The 19,741-nt window shown below is 44.8% G+C and overlaps 1 protein-coding gene across 1 annotated transcript; it reads left to right on the top strand.

The window, feature by feature from the left end:
* Nucleotides 1–2,628: 2,628 nt before the first annotated feature.
* On the top strand, nt 2,629–17,587 carry LOC144596334 (collagen alpha-3(VI) chain-like). Its single transcript, XM_078404582.1, has 3 exons — nt 2,629–2,787; nt 6,591–7,154; nt 16,012–17,587. The coding sequence occupies exons 1-2, from the start codon at nt 2,679–2,681 to the stop codon at nt 7,142–7,144; spliced, it is 663 nt and encodes a 220-aa protein (XP_078260708.1). The 5' UTR covers nt 2,629–2,678; the 3' UTR covers nt 7,145–7,154; nt 16,012–17,587.
* The last annotated feature ends 2,154 nt before the right edge of the window (nt 17,588–19,741 follow it).

The raw sequence follows: 19,741 nt of genomic DNA, 5'->3' as shown, positions 1-19,741 counted from the left end.
ACATCTGCTCAAGGTCACCTCTCAGGGATGTCTCTACTGAACATTCAGCTTGGTGACAATAGACAATAGACAACAGGTGCAGGAGGAGGCCATTTGGCCCTTCGAGCCAGCACCGCCACTCAATGTGATCATGGCTGATCATTCTCAATCAGTACCCTGTTCCTGCCTTCTCCCCATACCCCCTGACTCCGCTATCCTTAAGAGCTCTTTCTAGCTCTTTCTTGAATGCATTCAGAGAATTGGCCTCCACTGCCTATTGAGGTAGAGAATTCCACAGATTCACAACTCTCTGACTGAAAAAGTTTTTCCTCATCTCCGTTCTAAATGGCCGACCCCTTATTCTTAAACAGTGGCCCCTTGTTCTGGAGTGTTTGACTTCTTGAGTGCCGTCTGAGTTGCACACATGCAGGTGGAAGGTGATCCACTTAAGAATAAGGGGTAGGCCATTTACATTTAGGACTGAGAAGAGGACAAACTATTTTCACCCAGAGAGTTGTTGATCTGTGGAATTCCCTGCCACAGAAGGCAGTGGAGGCCAATTCACTGGATGTTTTCAAGAGAGAGTTAGATCGAGCTCTTTGGGCTAACAGAATCGAGGGATATGGAGAGAAAGCAGGAACGAGGTTACTGATTTTAGATGATCAGCCATGATCATATTGAATGGCGGTGCTGGCTCGAAGGGCCAAAAGGCCTACTCCTGCACCTATTTTCTGTTTCTGTTTCTAATCCACCACATTCCTGACCTGAGCCTTATAGACGGTGGGAGGAAGTATCAGGAGTCGAGCCAATGATTGCAGAATTCCCAGCTTCTGACCTGCTTTTGGAATCACAGTATTGCATGACATTCAGTTGAATTTCTGGTTAATGATGTTCCGCAGGATGTTGATGCCAGGGCACTCAGTATTGGCGATAATTATTAAAAGTAAATGGTTAGACCCTCTTATGTTAGGCATGGCCATTGTACGGTACTATTGTCTCAAAGTGCAGCTTGCCATTATCCATCCACACCTATAATTTTACTTACAGCCCAGCTTAAAACCTATCGATATGAATTGATACCTCTAACCTCAAGCATGATTTCCCCTACATAAATCCATGCTGACTTTGACCGATCCTGTCACTGCTTTCCAGATGCGCTGCTATTACATCTTTAATAATCAACTCCAGCATCTTCCTCACCAGCGATGTGAGGCTAACTGGTCTCTAATTCCTTGTTTTCTCTCTCCCTCCTTTCTTAAAAAGTGGGGTTACATTAGCTACCCTCCAGTCCACAGGAACTGATCCAGAGTCTATAGAACATTGGAAAATTATCACCAATGCGACCACGATTTCCAGGGCCACCTCCTTGAGTAAACGTAAACGTAATGTTGAAAGACTGGAGCGACTAGGTTTGTATACACTGGAATTTAGAAGGATGAGAGGGGATCTTATCGAAACGTTTAAGATTATTAAGGGGTTGGACACGTTAGAGGCAGGAAACATGTTCCCAATGTTGGGGGAGTCCAGAACCAGGGGCCACAGTTTAAGAATAAGGGGTAGGCCATTTAGAACAGAGATGAGGAAAAACTTTTTTAGTCAGAGAGTTGTGAATCTGTGGAATTCTCTGCCTCAGAGGGCAGTGGAGGCCATTTCTCTGAATACATTCAAGAGAGAGCTAGATAGAGCTCTTAAGGATAGCGGAGTCAGGGGGTATGGGGAGAAAGCAGGAACGGGGTACTGATTGAGAATGATCAGCCATGATCACATTGAATGGCGGTGCTGGCTCGAAGGGCCGAATGGCCTCCTCCTGCACCTATTGTCTATTGTCTATTGGAATGTAATCCAGCTCTTTCTTCCAGAGTAGAACACATTGATTTACCAAGATACCAGGCTTCTCGGAGGTCCATAATGCTATTGTCTATTTCCCTCGGTTTTCTTTTAATATGACACAGACTCATGGAAACTAATATTCAAGTTCTCTATAGTTTATAGAGTATATTTATGATCCTGTCTACTTTCCTATTCTTTAAGCATTAACGGCAGCATAGTGGACTACCTTCATCACTGGTAAGAGCAGATTTTCCTGAATGCATGTAATTAATGCCCATTTTATGTGATCGGTTGTGACTAACACGTTGTGTTCTTTGACAGTTTTGCCTGAGGAAGTGGACAAGAGAGATATCGTATTCCTCGTTGATGGCTCGGAGAACGTTGGAAACACAAATGTACACCTCGTGCACGATTTTATCAGCAATATAATCGAGAGTCTTGATATTGGAGCGGACAGGGTCAGGGTGGGCATGGCACAGTTCAGTCACAATGCCAAGGCAGAGTTCTACCTTGATGCGTACTCGACTAAATCGGACATCCTGAATCACATCAAAGGGCTGAGACTGAAAGGGGGCACCACCCTTAACACTGGCTCGGCCCTGGACTTTGTGTTGAGGAATCTCTTTATCAAGAACAAGGGCAGCAGGAAGGAGCAAGGGGTTCCCCAGTTTCTTGTGGTGTTTGCTGGCGGGAGGTCGGCGGAAGCTGTGAAACCCCACGCGGATGCGCTCAAGCGAGACGGCATCACAATCTTTGCAGTTGGAGTAAGGAATGCCGAGCCGGCCCAGCTGGAGGAGATTGCATCCGATCGCAGTTTGGTCTTCAGCGTGAAGGAATTCCATAATTTGGCCAACGTACGGGAACGGGTGATGACCCCATTGTCAACGCTGAGTGCCCCAACAGTGGCTATCAGAGAGTCGGTAGTCATTAATGAAGAGACAATAATTCCAGGAGAGGAGCCAGTTACTAGTGTGGAAGGTACGTAAACTAGGTTTTGCACTTTAATTATTACGTATTGCATGAGCTCAGTAGCATAGAAACAGAAACATAGAAAATAGGCGCAGGAGTAGGCCATTCGGCCCTTCGATATGATCATGGCTGATCAACCAACTCAGTATCCCGTACCTGCCTTCTCTCCATACCCCCTGATCCCTTTAGCCACAAGGGCCACATCTAACTCCCTCTTAAATATAGCCAATGAACTGGCCTCAACTACCCTCTGTGGCAGAGAATTCCACAGACTCACCACTCTCTGTGTGAAGAAATGTTTTCTCATCTCGGTCCAATGATTTTGTAGATGTTGTAGATCATGTCCTACGAGTTTGATTTGGTTTTTGAAGAGGTAACCAAAAAGATTGATGAGAGCAAAGCCATCAACATAGTCCGTGTGGACCTCAGCGAGGCCTTTGACCAGTTTGACCAGTGATGGGAGGCTTAAGCACTCACCTAGGCTCCTCCGATGTTGAAAAAGGCTGGGCAGACACGTCATTGGGGTTATCAAGTGGTCACCTACTTTAGAAACATAGAAACATAGAAAATAGGTGCAGGAGGAGGCCATTCGGCCCTTCGAGCCTGCACCGCCATTCAATATGATCATGGCTGATCATCCAACTCAGTATCCCGTACCTGCCTTCTCTCCATACCCCCTGATCCCTTTAGCCACAAGGGCCACATCTAACTCCCTCTTAAATATAGCCAATAAACTGGCCTCAACTACCCTCTGTGGCAGAGAATTCCACAGATTCACCACTCTGTGTGAAAAAAAACTTTCTCATCTCGGTCCTAAAAGACTTCCCCCTTATCCTTAAACTGTGACCCCTTGTTCTGGACTTCCCCAACATCGGGAACAATCTTCCTGCATCTAGCCTGTCCAACCCCTTTAGATTGTGGTAGACTGATTCCCCTTCCTCCCACCCCCCTCCCCAATCTTTGCACATGTCCAATCCTGGTCTTTCCATTCGGCCATTTAATTTCATATTTCATGTGTCTTGGTGTGTTATGGCTGACCAATTTCCCACCTGGGATAAATAAGTTCTATCGTATCATATCGCATCCTATCGCAAGTTATGAACTTGTATGGAGATGCATGAATCATGAATCGAGAGACATGGGTTTGAATCCCACCATAGAAGCTGTCAAATTTCAGATAATTATGAATACACCTGGAGTACATCGAAACGATACCAATAATGGCTGCAGTGGAATGGCTGGGATGTAGCAAAAGTCCTTTTGGTTCACTGATGTCCTTCAGAGAAAGCAATCTGCCTTCTTTACCAGCGTATCCAACAAATCATCCTCCAACATTTCCGTCACCTCCAACGGGACCCCACTACTGGCCACATCTTCCCATCCCCTCCCCTTTCTGCGTTCCGCAGAGACCGTTCCCTCCGTAACTCCCTGGTCCACTCGTCCCTCCCTACCCAAACCACCCCCTCCCCGGGCACTTTCCCCTGCAACCGCACGAGATGCAACACCTGTCCCTTTACCTCCCCCCCTCAACTCCATCCAAGGACCCAAACAGTCTTTCCAGGTGAGACAGAGGTTCACCTGCACCTCCTCCAGCCTCATCTATTGCATCCGCTGCTCTAGATGTCAACTTATTTACATCGGCGAAACCACACGCAGGCTCGGCGATTGTTTCGCTCAACTCCTTCGCTCAGTCCGCCTTAACCAACCTGATCTCCCGGTGGCTGAGCACTTCAACTCCCCCTCCCTCTCCCAGTCTGACCTTTCTGTCATGGGCCTCCTCCAGTGCCATAGAGAGGCCTACCGGAAATTGGAGCAACAGCACCTCATATTTCGCTTGGGCAGCTTGCAGCCCAGTGGTATGAACATCGACTTCTCTGACTTTAGATAGTTCCTCTGTCCCTCTCTTCCCCTCCCCCTTCTCAGATCTCCCTCTATCTTCCTGTCTCCACCTATATCCTTCCTTTGTCCCGCCACCCCTAACATCAGTCTGAAGAAGGGTCTCGACCCGAAACGTCACCCATTCCTTCTCTCCTGAGATGCTGCCTGACCTGCTGAGTTACACCAGCATTTTGTGAAATTATATGCCTTCTTTACCCAGTCTTCAAACCTGCATCGTGACTGATTGCCCGGGTGGACAATTAATACTATTGCAGCCCCGTGCACATCCTGTTAATGTGCCATATTGGCGGGGAATAGTTATTTACATTTGCAATTAATGAGCAGATTAGCTCAGATAATCATTTCCTATATTGATTAGCCAAAATATTGCCTGGCATATTTCTACCGTGCGTTAATGCATGGATCATTTAGAGATTGAATATAATTGGTAGGTATCAGAGAGAAGGACATAGTTAACTTTCATTTTGAACACCTGAGATTTGCAAATTCTTGATGCAGTTTTAAAGGAAGACCTTTGGTTGCCAGTGTGAAAGTGTACAACACGATCAGGTGCTGGTGGTATTCACCTCTATACCTTCCATTCCGTTGACTTCAATGTGGGGAAATACATGCCACTGGTCGTGAATAACATCATTTTAGATTTAGAGATACAGCGCGGAAACAGGCCCTTCGGCCCACCGAGTCCGCGCCGCCCAGCGATCCCCGCACACTAACACTATCCTACACACACTAGGGACAATTTTTTACATTTACCCAGTCAATTAACCTACATACCTGTACGTCTTTGGAGTGTGGGAGGAAACCGAAGATCTCGGGGAAAACCCACGCAGGTCACGGGAAGAACGTACAAACTCCGTACAAACGGCGCCCGTAGTCAGGATCGTACCTGAGTCTCCGGCGCTGCATTCGCTGTAAGGCAGCAACTCTACCGCTGCGCCACCGTGACGCTGACCATCTTTCACCCATTCACACTTGTCCCGTGTTACCCCACTGTTGCATTCCATTCCCTGCACACTCGGGGAAATTTACAGGAGCCAATTAACATCCACACCTGTGCATCCTTTGGATGTGGGAGGAAACCGGAGCACCCAGAGGAACCCCACGCGGTCGCAGGGAGAAGTGCAAATTCCACACAGAGTTCAGGATCAAGCCCGGGTCTCCGGCATTGGGAGGCAGCAGCCGGACCAACCCTCTGAAAGGAAAAGTTCCCCTGAGGTCCCTCTCCCCTTTCACCTGAAGCATCTGGCTTCTAGTTTTAGAATCTTCTGGGAGAAACACTGTGAATGTTCACTTTGTCCATGCCCCTTGCGATCCCATCGAGGTGAACAAGGTCACCTCTCAGCCTCTTACGCTCCAAGGAATAAACTCCCAGCCTTCCTATAATTCATGCCTGTGGGGCCTGTTTTCGGATGGATGGATCCGTTGACAGAAAGAATATCCCTTTGAAGAAAAGCCACCTACGCAAGCATACAATATCAAACAAGTACTTTTAAAATGTTCAATAAAATGCAGCTTAAAATGAAATGCTCTTGAGTCATATCCAGCGATTAGAACACGCCAAGTGGACATCCAGTAAATGTTCAGCCTCATTTCGCAGAAGAATTGATAAATAAACCTATATCCTGTCTCCACCTATATCCTTCCTTTGTCCCGCCCCCCTGACATCAGTCTGAAGAAGGGTCTCGACCCGAAACGTCGCCCATTCCTTCTCTCCCGTGATGCTGCCTGACCCGCTGAGTTACTCCAGCATTTTGTGCATAAATACCTTCGATAAATAAACCATGCTGCATATCAATGAGCGATGCTGAAAATGACAGATGTGTGTATTTTCTTTGTAACGTTGCAGTATTGTTTGCATCTTCGACTTTAACTGACGCTTGTTCATTTTATATATTTGTCTTCCCATCCTGTAGTCATGCAGAAAGATATTGCTTTCCTAATTGATGGCACCCTTGGAATGGGGAAAGCGTTCCCTCTCGTCCGCCAATTTCTTGTTCGAGTGCTTCAGGAACTTGACATCGGGCCTGACAGGGATCGGGTTGCTGTGGCACAGTACAGCTCCGATGCGCAGACTGAATTTGCGTTCAACACGTACACGAGCAAGGACGAAGTGCTGGCTGCGGCAACACAGATCAGACGCAAGACGGGAAGAGTCCTCGACACTGGAGGAGCGCTAGAGTATGTTTCAAGGAATATCTTCAGTGCATCTGCTGGCAGCAGGCAAGATGCCGGAGCTAAGCAAATTCTGGTGCTCATCACTGCTGGGAAGTCCAGGAAAGATGTTGGTCCAGCAGCAGATACTATAAAGCAAGCTCACATCGTGCCCATTGTCATCGGAGCTAAGAATGTTGATCCATTGGAGCTACAGCAGATTGCACATTCCTCTGATTTTCTCATTATATTAAAAACTTTCCACTCTATACCAACTTTGCATCAACGGTTGATATCAATGCTGAAATCAGTTTAACCTTTTGAAGGTAAGAATGTTTCACAAGCCAAGGCCATTGGTTGATCATCAGATAAGTGGAATGTTAATTGTCATAGAGTCATCGAGTGAAACAGTGTGGAAACAGGCCCATCGACCCAACTTACCCACACCGGCCGACTTGTCCCAGCTACACTAGTCCCACCTACCTGCGCTTGGTCCATATCCCTCCAAACCTGTCCCATCCTGTTTCTCAAATGTTGGGATAGACCGTGCCTCAACTACCTCCTCTGGCAGCTTGTTCCATACACCTTCACCTTAAACCTATGTCGTCTGGTTCTCGATTCACCTACTCTGGGCAAGAGACTGTGCAACTACCCGATCTATTCCACTCATGATCTCAGAGGACATAGGTTTAGGGTGAAGGGGAAAATAATTAATAGGAATCCAAGAGGTAACTTTTTCTACACCTCTGCAAGATCCTCATCCTCCTGCACTCCAAGGAATAGAGTCCCAGCCTACTTAACATCGGCCTTAAGCTTAGACCCTCTGGTGCTGGCAACATCGTCATACATCTTCTCTGCACCCTCTCAATAGACAATAAACAATAGGTGCAGGAGGAGGCCATTCGGCCCTTCGAGCCAGCACCGCCATTCAATGTGATCATGGCTGATCATTCTCAATCAGTACCCCGTTCCTGCCTTCTCCCCATACCCCCTGACTCCGCTATCCTTAAGAGCTCTATCTAGCTCTCTCTTGAATGCATTCAGAGAATTGGCCTCCACTGCCTTCTGAGGCAGAGAATTCCACACATTCACAACTCTCTGACTGAAAAAGCTTTTCCTCATCTCCGTTCTAAATGGCCTACCCCTTATTCTTAAACTGTGGCCCCTTGTTCTGGACTCCCCCAACATTGGGAACATGTTTCCTGCCTCTAACGTGTCCAACCCCTTAATAATCTTATACGTATCGATAAGATCCCCTCTCATCCCCTAAGATCCCCTTTCCAGCTTGACAACATCTTACCAAAAACACAGTCACCCAGAACTGGTCAAAATATCTAAATGCAGCCTCACCTTGTGGGGAGTTCTGATAGAAGTATATACAATTGTGATTCATTTGGATGTGGAGAGGATGTTTCCACTAGTGGGAGAGTCTAGGACCAGAAGTCATTGCCTCTGAATTAAAGGACATTACTTTAGGAAGGAGATGAGGAGGAATTTCTTTAATCAGTGGGCAATGAATATGTGGAATTCATTGCCACAGAAGACTGTGTCAATTGATATTTTTAAGGCAGAGATAGTCAGAGGTTATAGGGAGAAGGCAGGAGAATGGGGTTAGGAGGGAGAGATAGATCAGCCATGATTGAGTGGCGGAGTAGATTTGATGGGCCGAGTGGCCTAATTATGCTCCTATAACTTATGAACATGAACGTATGAGACAATGTTAGCTCCCACCACGAATCCTTTGAATCAAGTCTTTCACAGGGTCATTCTGTAAATGCTGCAAAGAGGTCATTCACAACCTGACTCATTTTCTTGGCGATCCTTCAGTTTTCATTGCAGCTGTGGTCTTACCTTCTAGTTGCGGCGGCACAGTGGCGCAGCGGTAGAGTTGCTGCCTTACAGCGCTTGTAGCGCCGGAGAACTGGGTTCGATCCTGACTACGGGCGCCGTCTGTACGGAGTTTGCAAGTTCTCCCCGTGACCACGTGGGTTTTCTCCGAGATCTTTGGTTTCCTCCAAAGACGTAAAAGAGGTCAATTTGAAGAAAGTTCTCGACCCCAAACGTCACCCATTCCTTCTCACTAGAGATGCTGCCTGTCCTCCTGAGTTACTCCAGCATTTTGTGTTCAATGAAGTCCCAGTACTGATTCCTATGGAACATCACTGATGACTGATCCCCCATCAGAAGAAACAGCCCTCAACTACTACCCTCGGGTTCCATGGCCAATCTAATTTTAATTATAATCTATCATGTTATTGTGGAGCCCATTTGATTTTATCTTCTGGATCAGCCTAGCGTGAGGGACCTTTTTGAATGCCTTACTAAAGTTTGTGTTGTGTTATGTTTGTGATGAGTTACCCTCATCAAACAGCTTTATCATTCATTTCCTCCCGCCTAGACTACTGCAACTCCCTATACAGTGGGATCAGTCAATCATCCCTGTCCCGCCTGCAATTGGTCCAAAACGCCGCAGCGAGACTCCTGACGGGTACCCGTAAAAGGGACCACATCACCCCGATTCTGGCCTCTTTCCACTGGCTCCCAGTACAGTACAGAATCAACTTCAAGCTCCTCCTATTCACATACAAAGCCCTAAACCGGCTTGCCCCCCCATATCAAAAATCTTCTAACCCACCATCTCCAGGTCCCTCAGGTCGGCTGACTTGGGGCTACTGACTATCCCGCGGTCTAGGCTTAAGCTCAGGGGTGACCGCGCTTTTGCGGTTGCAGCTCCTAGACTGTGGAACAGCATCCCTCTCCCCATCAGAACTGCCTCCTCCATCGACTCCTTTAAGTCCAGGCTCAAAACCCATTTCTACTCCCTAGCATTTGAGGCCCTCTGAGGGGGCGCTGTGAACTGTTTATGTATGTGCTGTTATGTTTGTGTGCCATTGTATGTTCGTTCTTAGTACCTGAACTGATGTACAGCACTTTGGTCAACGTGGGTTGTTTTTAAATGAACTATACAAATAAAATTGACTTGACTTGACTTGAATTATCACCTCCTCAAAAAAGTCATGATCTCCCCTGCATAAAGCCATGCTAACTATTCCTAATAAGAGCATGCTATTCTAGATGTGAGTAATTTATATATCCTTAATCTTTTCCCATAATATCATTCTTCTCTGAAAACGGTTAGTGTCCGCATCTTTCTAAATAGATTGCAGTAGATCAAACAGGCAATCCTATCCACACCCAAAGAACTGTGAGGAAGGGTCTCGACCCCAAAATGTCACCCATTCCTTCTCTCCAGAGATGCTGCCTGACCCGCTGAGTTACTCCAGCATTTTGTGCTTCCTTCGATTTGTACCATGATGATTAAATACTTGCCCTCATTCGAGTTTTATAATTTAGTTTTGAGATACAGCGCGGAAAAAAGCCCTTCGGCCCACCGGGTCCGCGCCGACCAGTGATCCCCGCATATTAACACTATCCTACACACACTCGGGACAATTTTTACATTTGCCCAGCCAATTAACCTACAAACCTGCACGTCTTTGGAGTGTGGGAGGAAACCGAAGATCTTGGAAAAAACCCACGCAGGTCACGGGGAGAACGTACAAACTCCATACAAACAGCGCCCGTAGTCAGGATCGATCCCGGATCTCTAGCGCTGCATTCGCTGTAAGGCAGCAACTCTACCGCTGCGCCACCGTGCCGCTCAAATCTTAATGTGTTCGTGATTATTTTTAAGCTCTTATCCATGGCTGCCCGAGCACTGGAATGAGTTCAACAACCTTCCCCTTTTCTTAAAAGGGCCTCAAGGAATCTCAAGCATTTGATTCTGCTGAAATCACAATCCATTGCCAACTTCAAAGAAAAAAGCTATAAGTGAACCAGAAATTGAACGAGAATAACTCTTGAGCATAAAACGCATATAAGTGAAGTAAAAGCAATTGTGCAAATTCAGCTGATGGCAACGGGGAGATATGTAACAACGGAGATTCTTATCGACTTTGATAAAGATGATTATTATAGATTCTTGCAAAAACTCTTCTGGTAGGTTAATCCTCCCTAACTGCCCTTGGAACCATATCTCAGTGCTCATTTTCCAGGATGACACTTAACTGTCTCCTTCCCAAATTATCCTTTATCCCATGTTAATCACTTCTGCACAAATTGCATTCATTTACTCAGGAATTCAATACAATTCAATTCAAATTCAATTCAAATTCAAATTCAAATTCAAATTCAAATTCAAATTCAAATTCAAATTCAAATTCAAATTCAAATTCAATTCAATTCAATTCAATTCAATTTCAAATTCAGGTACAATATTTTTTGTGTAACAGGTGATCAAAGCAGCATTGGATATAGCCTTCAAAAAGGAATTGTAAAGTGCTCAAAAGTTTATTGGGCGACAGGAAAAACCTAGTAAATTGGACTGGATAATGTTTGCAAAAATCCAGCATGAGCTTTGTGGGCCAAATGGCCATTATAATATTGTATCATCTATCCCCTCATGCGGAATATCAATACAGAATTTTCACCTTGAGGATGGTGGGTAGATGGAACGAGTTGCCAGAGAATGTAGTTGAGGCAGGTGCAACAACGGCGTTTAAAAGATGAAATAGGAAGAAACTGCAGATGTTGGTTTAAACCGAAGATAGACACAATAAGCCGGTGAGACAGGGGGATATAGAACAAATGAATGAAAGATATGCAAAAATGTATCGATGATAAAGGGAACAGGCCATTGTTCGTTGTGGGTGAGGTGAAAATGAATTACAGACAATGAGACTCAACAAGACGACTTTGAAGCTCGTACCAATGACTTGGGTGTGGGGGGGGGGGGGATGGAGAGAGATGGGATGCATGCGTTTCTATATGCATACCGTCGATATTTCTCATTTCCCTTTCCCCTGATTCTCAGTCTGAAGAAGGGTCTCCACCCAAAATGTCACCTAGTCCCTTTCTCCAGCGATGCTGTCTGACCCGCTGAGTTACTCCAGCTTTTGGTGTCTATCTAACATTTAAAAGATTTAGGGGGGGAGGGGGATAGACTACGTGGATAAATGGGACTTGCTTGGATGGGGCATTTTGGTCTGCATGGATCAGTTAGGCCACAGGGCCAGTTTTCATGATGTATGACACTACGATGTTATGACTTTAACAGTGGAATTCTAGTCAAATTATTATAGAATAGTGTACGTTGTTGCTTCTCTGCTGGCCAGTACTGTATAGTGTTTAAGCTATTGGACTGGCATTAAAATTTGCGACCGTTGATCCAGAGACGAGTTCAAATCGCATTCACGGTTTCTCGGGAATTAGACTTCACAAGTTCACTTATTTCACAAGTTAAAGGAGTAGAATTAGGCCATTCAGCCCATCGAGTCTACTCCGCCATTCAATCATGGCTGGTCTCTGCCTCCTAATCCCATTTTCCTGCCTTGACCCTTGACACCCGTTCTAATCAAAAATTTGTCTATCCCTGCCTTAAAAATATCCACTGACGTGGCCTCCACAGCCCTCTGTGGCAATGAGTTCCACAGATTAACTACACTCTGACTAAAGAAGTTCCTCCTCACCTCCCTTCTAAAAGAGTGCCCTTTAATTCTGAGGCTGTGACCTCTGGTCCTAGACTCTCCCACCAGTGGAAACATCCTTTCCACATCCACTCTATCAATGCCTTTCATTATTCTGTAAGTTTCAATGAGGTCCCCCCTCGACCTTCTAACCTCCAGCGAGTACAGGCCCTGTGCTGTCAAACGCTCAACATTTCAAGTAACTAAATAAATCTAGAATGAAAGGAACTATTAATCAGTGTAACAGTAACCATCAAACAACTGGATTGTTAACAGGAAGCTATCTGCGTCATTAGTTAATAGTCCTTAGAGTAGCAAATTAGCTGTCCACCAACAGTTTAACCTCAATGTGACATTAGACCCACCAGAGAGGTTTAAACTTAACTCCCTCCCCAGTTTAGTTTAGTGATACAGTGCGGAAACAGGCCCTTCGGCCCACCGAGTCCGCACCGACCAGCGATCCCCGCACACTAACACTATCCGACACACACTCGGAACAAGTTACACTTATACCAAGCCAATTAACCTACAAACCTGGAGGTCATTGGAGTGTGGGAGGAAACCGAAGATCTCGGAGAAAACCCTTGCGGTCACGGGGAGAACGTACAAACTCCGTACAGACAGCACCCGTAGTCGGGATCGAACCCGGGTCTCCGGTGCTGCATGCGCTGTAAAGCAGCAACTCTACCGCTGTGCCACTGTGCCAACCAAATCTTAATGTGTTCGTGATTATTTTTAAGCTCTTATCCATGGCGGCCCGAGCACTGGAATGAGTTCAACAGCCTTCCCCTTTTCTTAAAAGGGCCTCAATAGCCCATATCCTGGAACAATTAGGGATATGTAATAAATGCTAGCATTTCCCTGGAATATATTCATCCCTAGAATAATCCCAGTGGATCAATGAATATTGGCCAAATGTTCAACATTGACAGATACCCATTTTGTTCAAAAATCTTACGATTATTGTTGACTGTGTTTACATCTCAAAGTTGAGCTGCTTTCACCTGGTGTAAAGTTTAAATATATAGGTCAATGAATAGTTAGTGTGGGAAGGAACTACAGATGTTGGTTTAAACCAAGGACAGACACTGGAGTAACTCAGCGGGACAGGCAGCATCACTGGAGAGAAGGAATGGGTGATGTTTCGGGTCGAGACCCTTCTTCAGGCTGGAAAGTTAGTGGTGAATAGCTATAATGAATAGTTGGTGTCTTTATTACCTCAGAGCCAAAGTATGGAATACTCCTGATGGGCTGGATTCATTCTCCTCTTATTTAATTCTGGACTTGAGTACAAATTGACCAATGCAATTGTAAATTTCCCCAGTGTGGGACGAATAAAGGAATATATTATATTATTATATTATGCAGAGATACAGCGTGTAAACAGGCCCTTCATCCCACCAAATCCACACTGACCAGCGATTCGGTGGCGTCACGGTGGCGCAGCGGTAGAGTTGCTGCCTTACAGCGAATGCAGCGCCGGAGACTCAGGTTCGATCCTGACTACGGGCGCCGTCTGTACGGAGTTTGTACGCTCTCCCCGTGACCTGCGTGGGTTTTCGCCGAGATCTTCGGTTTCCTCCCACACTCCAAAGACGTGCAGGTATGTAGGTTAATTGGCTGGGTTAATTAAATGTAAAAATTGTCCCTAGTGTGTGTAGGATAGTGTTAATGTGCGGGGATCGCTGGGCAGCGTGGACCCGGTGGGCCGTAGGGCCTGTTTCCGCGCTGTATCTCTAAATCTAAAATCTAAATCTAAAACACTATCCTACACTAGGGACAGTTTTTACATTTATACTAAGCCAATTAACCTACAAACCTATACGTCTTTGGAGTGTGGGAGGAAACCAAAGTTCTTGGACAAAAACCACGCAGGGAGAACGTACAAACTCTGTAGGAGTAAAGAGGTCCTTCTGCAGTTGTATAGGGCCCTGGCACATCTGGAGTATTGTGTACAGTTTCGATCTCCTAATTTGAGGAAGGACATCCTTGTAATTGAGGCAGTGCAGCGTAGGTTCATGAGATTGATCCCTGGGATGGCGGGACTGACATATGAGGAAAGATTGAAAAGACTAGGCTTGTATTCACTGGAGTTTAGAAGGATGAGAGGGGATCTTATAGAGACATATAAAATTATAAAAGGACTGGCGGAGCTCGATGCAGGAAAAATGTTCCCAATGTTGGGGGAGGCCATTTAAAACTGAGGTGAGAAGGAACTTTTTCACCCAGAGAGTTGTGAATTTGTGGAATTCTCTGCCACAGAGGGCAGTGGAAGCCAAATCACTGGATGAATTTAAGAGAGAGTTAGATTGAGCCTTGGTGGCTAGTGGAATCAAGGGGTATGGGGAGAAGGTAGGCACGGGTTACTGATTGTGGACGATCAGCCATGATCACAATGAATGGCGGTGCTGGCTCGAGGGGCAAAATGGCCTCCTCCTGCACCTTTTTGCTATGTTTCTATGTTTCTACATTACAGCCAGGATCGAACCCTGGTCTCAGGTGCTGTACATGCTCTCCCTCTCCGCCCCTTTAAGCTATACTTTCTTAGTTGCAAGTTTTAAGAGACACCATTGACAGAAATCATTGTTCTTGGAATAACACAACTATTCATCCTGATAAATACAATAGAGGGAAATGCTAACAGTATTCAACCAGTTAGGCAGTGCCTGTGGAAAGATAAATGATGTTCACTTTTCAAGTCAATGATTTCTTCTCAGAATATGTTTAGTTAACTGGCCTCAACAAATTAATACCTGTTGCCCTGCATGCACAGGAACTACGTACCAATTCCCCGCAGCTCTGATGTAAGGTCATCGACATGAATAGATAACTCTATCGCTCAGCCAGATTCATAAGGTCATAAGTGATAGGAGAAGAATGAGGCCATTCGGCCCATCAAGTCTAATTTGCCATTCAATCATGGCTGATCTATCTCTCCCTCCTAACCCCATTCTCCTGCCTTCTCCCCGTAACCCCTGACACCCGTACTAATCAAGAATCTATCCATCTCTGCCTTAGAAATATCCACTGACTTGGCCTCCACAGCCTTCTGTGGCAAATAATTCCACAGATTCACCACCCTCTGACTAAAGAAATGAGTGTTCCTAATGTTAGTGCTCTAATGTTACCTGACCTGCTGAGTATTTTCAGTATTTTCTGATTATTTTCTTTAGAATTCCGAAACTGCAGTTTTTTTTAATTGCAGTAAATAGGATGCTAGTTCTTTTCATTTTAAACCACGAGTCTTCTGATATGATGAGAGTATTTTGGGTATGACATTTAGACAAAATGTATAAAGCATGCAGTGAAGGAAAAAATTTGCTTTGTTTTCTGTTGGAGTAACATCACGATTTTAAAACACGTAAGTGTCTATTTGAGTTTGTTATTGTTTAACAAGACAAAGTAACCTGTTAAATTCATGCAGCGCATATCAATTTGATCTGTGGTGAAGTGTGTAGTAGGAAGGGGCAGCAGATGCTGGTTTAAACCGAAGATAGACCCAAAATGATGGAGTAACTCAGCGGGACAGACAGCATCTCTGGAGAGAAGGAACGGGTGGCGTTTCGGGTCGAGACCCTGCTTCAGAGTTGATTTGTGAAACTTGATTTGTTATGAAGGAACGTAGAGAATTAAGTATTCATTCTTTTTTTGCTCACAGATCACCTTACTGAATAACCCGACAGAGTGTCCTGCCTCTGAATTATTATATCACATCATTCAAGCTCCTTTTCCCACATTAAGCTGCAAAACAACAACAACAACAACAAAATCCTTGAATGAATCACTTTACTGAACGACTTGAAAACCAGCTATCTTTGGAAGCCACAAGTTTGACAATAATATCCTGCATATCATAGTGATCTGTTATCAGTATCTAAACATCTGGCTTATTTTATACAATTATTTGCAATTTATAGTCAACAGAATTACCTGGGTGTAAAGAACATGGACACAGTGTAAAGAAGCAGGCACTGATATTCAACAAGTTCGATTACTTTATCTGAAATAAAAACAGAAAATGGTGTAAACATTTAGCAGATCAGGCAGCATCTGTAGAAAGAGAAACAGTGTTAACACTATGCTGGTCTGCAAAGGGCCTTGGACTGAAACGGTAAAGCAGATAGCGTGCAATTTATGTTTGGTCCATCAGAAGAAGGATGTGGAGGCTTTGGAGAGGGTGCAGAAGAGATTTTCCAGTGGTTATCATGATCAGAGGGTATTAGCTAGAAGGAGAGGTTGGACAAAAGTGGATTGTTTCCTCTGGAGCATCCAACACTAATGGATATATATATATATATATATATGATAGGAGTCTATAAAAATTATGAGAGGCATAGATAGGGTAAATAGTCAGGACCTTTTTTCTCAGGGTGGAAATGTCAAAGATTAGTGAGCGTAGTTTTATGGTGTGAGGAAGAAAGTTTAAAGGAGATATGTGGGATAAGTTTTATTTTACACACGCTGATAGGTGACTGAAATGGTTGGTGGTGGAAGCAGATGCACAAGTGACGTTTACGGGGCTTTCAGATAAGTGTGTGAATATGTAGAGAATGGAGGAATATGGATGACCAAAGACGTACAGGTATGTAGGTTAATTGGCTGGGTAAATGTTTTTTAAAAAACTGTCCCTAGTGTGTGTAGGATAGTGTTAATGTGCGGGGATCGCTGGGCGGCACGGACTTGGTGGGCCGAAAAGGCCTGTTTCCGGCTGTATGTGTATGATATGGTATGGTATGATACAAGGGATTAGCTTAAATTGGAATCATGGCCGGTGCAGGCATTGTGGGCCTGATCTTGAGCTGCACTGTTCTGTTACAGATGCAGCCTGACCTGCTGAGTGTTTATAAGCAATCTTCTGCAGTTATTTCAGATTTCCAGCCTTTGAAGATTTTTCGATTCCAGTATTTTCCAGTTATTTCAGATTTCCAGCCTTTGAAGATTTTTCAATTCCAGTATTTTTTCAAATTAAAAGGATTATGGCCAATGTGGTCCAGATTGTACATGAAACAATTTCAGCTACAAAGGATTTTCAGTTCTGCTTATTTTACTCGGATCGCAATATGTAAGCCAAAGCTACTCCTAATTACGTTCAGTATTTTCAAGTCCAATGTTGTCTGTGCTACTGCCTGCTTGATAAATGATCAGAATTGCTTTTCCCTGCCCGTTCCCTACTTCTGGTCATCACCCCATTTCTAACGCCATCAAATTGGAAAGCAATACTCTCAATACACTGTTGTGAACATTTAAAGTAATAAATAAATTTTTATTTTAAAACACAGTGGCTCAAAGTTTTATTAGCTGCAGTGTCTTATCGTTATACTCTGAATAGAAGACTTTCATGCTTTTGGTATTTTGAAAGGGAAGTGAGAATAGACAATAGACAATAGGTGCAGGAGGAGGCCATTCGGCCCTTCGATTCAATGTGATCATGGCTGATCATTCTCAATCAGTACCCCGTTTCTGCCTTCTCCCCATACCCCCTGACTCTACTATCCTTAAGAGCTCTATCCAGCTCTCTCTTGAATGCATTCAGAGAATTGCCCTCCACTGCCTTCTGAGGCAGAGAATTCCACAGATTCACAACTCTCTGACTGAAAAAGTATTTCCTCATCTCAGTTCTAAATGGCCTACCCCTTATTCTTAAACTGTGGCCCCTTGTTCTGGACTCCCCCAACATTGGGAACATGTTTCCTGCCTCTAACGTGTCCAACCCCTTAATAATCATACGTTTCGATAAGATCTCCTCTCATCTTTCTAAATCCCAGTGTATACAAGCCTAGTCGCTCCAGTCTGTCAACATATGATATTCCTGCCATTCCGGGAATTAGTATGTAAGTATAAAACCCAGTAGTGCAGTAATAAACAGGGCCCAGAAACCTACCACTATTAAAGGTAATATTATTGATCAGATACAAGGTTAAATAACCTCACAGATTGATGGTAAGAACTAATTTTAGTTTCGATTTTTATTTAGAGGTACAGCGCGGAAACAGGCCCTTCGGCCCACCGGGACTGTGCCGACCAGCGATCCCCACACATTAACACTATCCCTCACACACTGGGGACGATTTACATTTATACCAAGCCAATTAACCCACAAACTAGCACGTCTTTGGTGTGCGGGAGGAAACCGAAGATCTCGGAGGAAAACTCACGCGGTCACGGGGAGATCGTACAAACCCCGTACAGACGGAACCCGTAATCGGGATCGAACGTGGTCTCTGATGCTGCAAGCGCTGTAAGGCAGCAACTCTACCGCTGCGCCACTGTGCTGCACGTGGGGACTGTACTGGAGTCCATACGATACAATGGGACTATATAAAATGTAACTCAGACTGGGGAGAAGTAATGTGTTTTAGTGCCTAAAACAGGGCCCGGTGATGCAAGTGCATAGTTCCTTAAATGTGGAAACAAATGAAGACAAGGTGGTGAAGATTTCATTGCTTCTCTTCATTGGTTAGGCATTGAGTACAAGAGTTATAGAGTCTGAGTCATACAGCATAGAAATAGGCCCTTCGGCCCAACTTGCCCATGCCAACAAAGAGGCCCCATCTACACTGGTCCCACCTGCCCACATTAGGCCCATATTCCTCTAAACTTTTCCTATCCAAGTATCTGATATTCCTCTAAACCTTTCCTATCCAAATGTCTTTATAATGTTGTTATAATATTTGCCTCATACCTCCTCTGACTGCTAACTCCATATTTACCCACTATCCTCTGTGTGAAAAAGTTACCCCCACAGATTCCTATTAAATCTTTCCCCTCTTACCTTAAACATAACTACTCTGGGTAAATGACTCTGCATTTATCACATTCCCCTCATGATCATATACACCTCCATAAGATCAGCCCTCATACTCCTGCGCTCTAAGGAATGAGGTCCTAACCTTCTCAACCTCTTCCTGTAGCTCAAGCCTTCAGGTACTAGCAGCATGCTCGTAAATCTTCGCTGAACTCTTTCCAGCTGAACAACATCCTTCCCATAGCAGGGTGACAAAAACTGAACACAATACTCCAAATGGAGCCCCACCAATGTCTTGTCCAACAAGTACTTAACATCCCGACATTTATACTCAATAACCTGACTGTTGAAGGCCAACGTATCAAAAGCCTTCTTGACAAATCCTACCTGTGACACCATTTAAGGAACTACTGTATGTTCCTGCACTCTGCTCTACAACATCCTACAGGGCCCTGGCATTCACCCTGAAGGTCCCAGTGTGCAGGGCAAGTTTTTTTCATACAGAGGGTGAAGAGAGCCTGGAACATGCTGGAGGTGGAGGCTTTTAGATGGGCACATAAATGTGCAAGGAATGGAGTGGTGAGGAGCATGCATTGGTAGACGAGGTTAGTTTATTTAGATTTAGTTTGGTTTGGATACCCCA

Source organism: Rhinoraja longicauda, chromosome 8 (assembly GCF_053455715.1).
Source record: "Rhinoraja longicauda isolate Sanriku21f chromosome 8, sRhiLon1.1, whole genome shotgun sequence".
NCBI lineage: Eukaryota > Metazoa > Chordata > Chondrichthyes > Rajiformes > Arhynchobatidae > Rhinoraja > Rhinoraja longicauda.
This window is presented reverse-complemented; position numbering and strand designations above follow the sequence as displayed.

Bases quoted from the DNA above. Each gene is read 5' to 3' on its own strand.
- LOC144596334 (XM_078404582.1), top strand. From the start codon at position 2,679: ATGACCCCATTGTCAACGCTGAGTGCCCCAACAGTGGCTATCAGAGAG. The intron at 2,788-6,590 runs GTACGTAAACTA...CCCATCCTGTAG, and splicing joins GCCAGTTACTAGTGTGGAAG to TCATGCAGAAAGATATTGCT.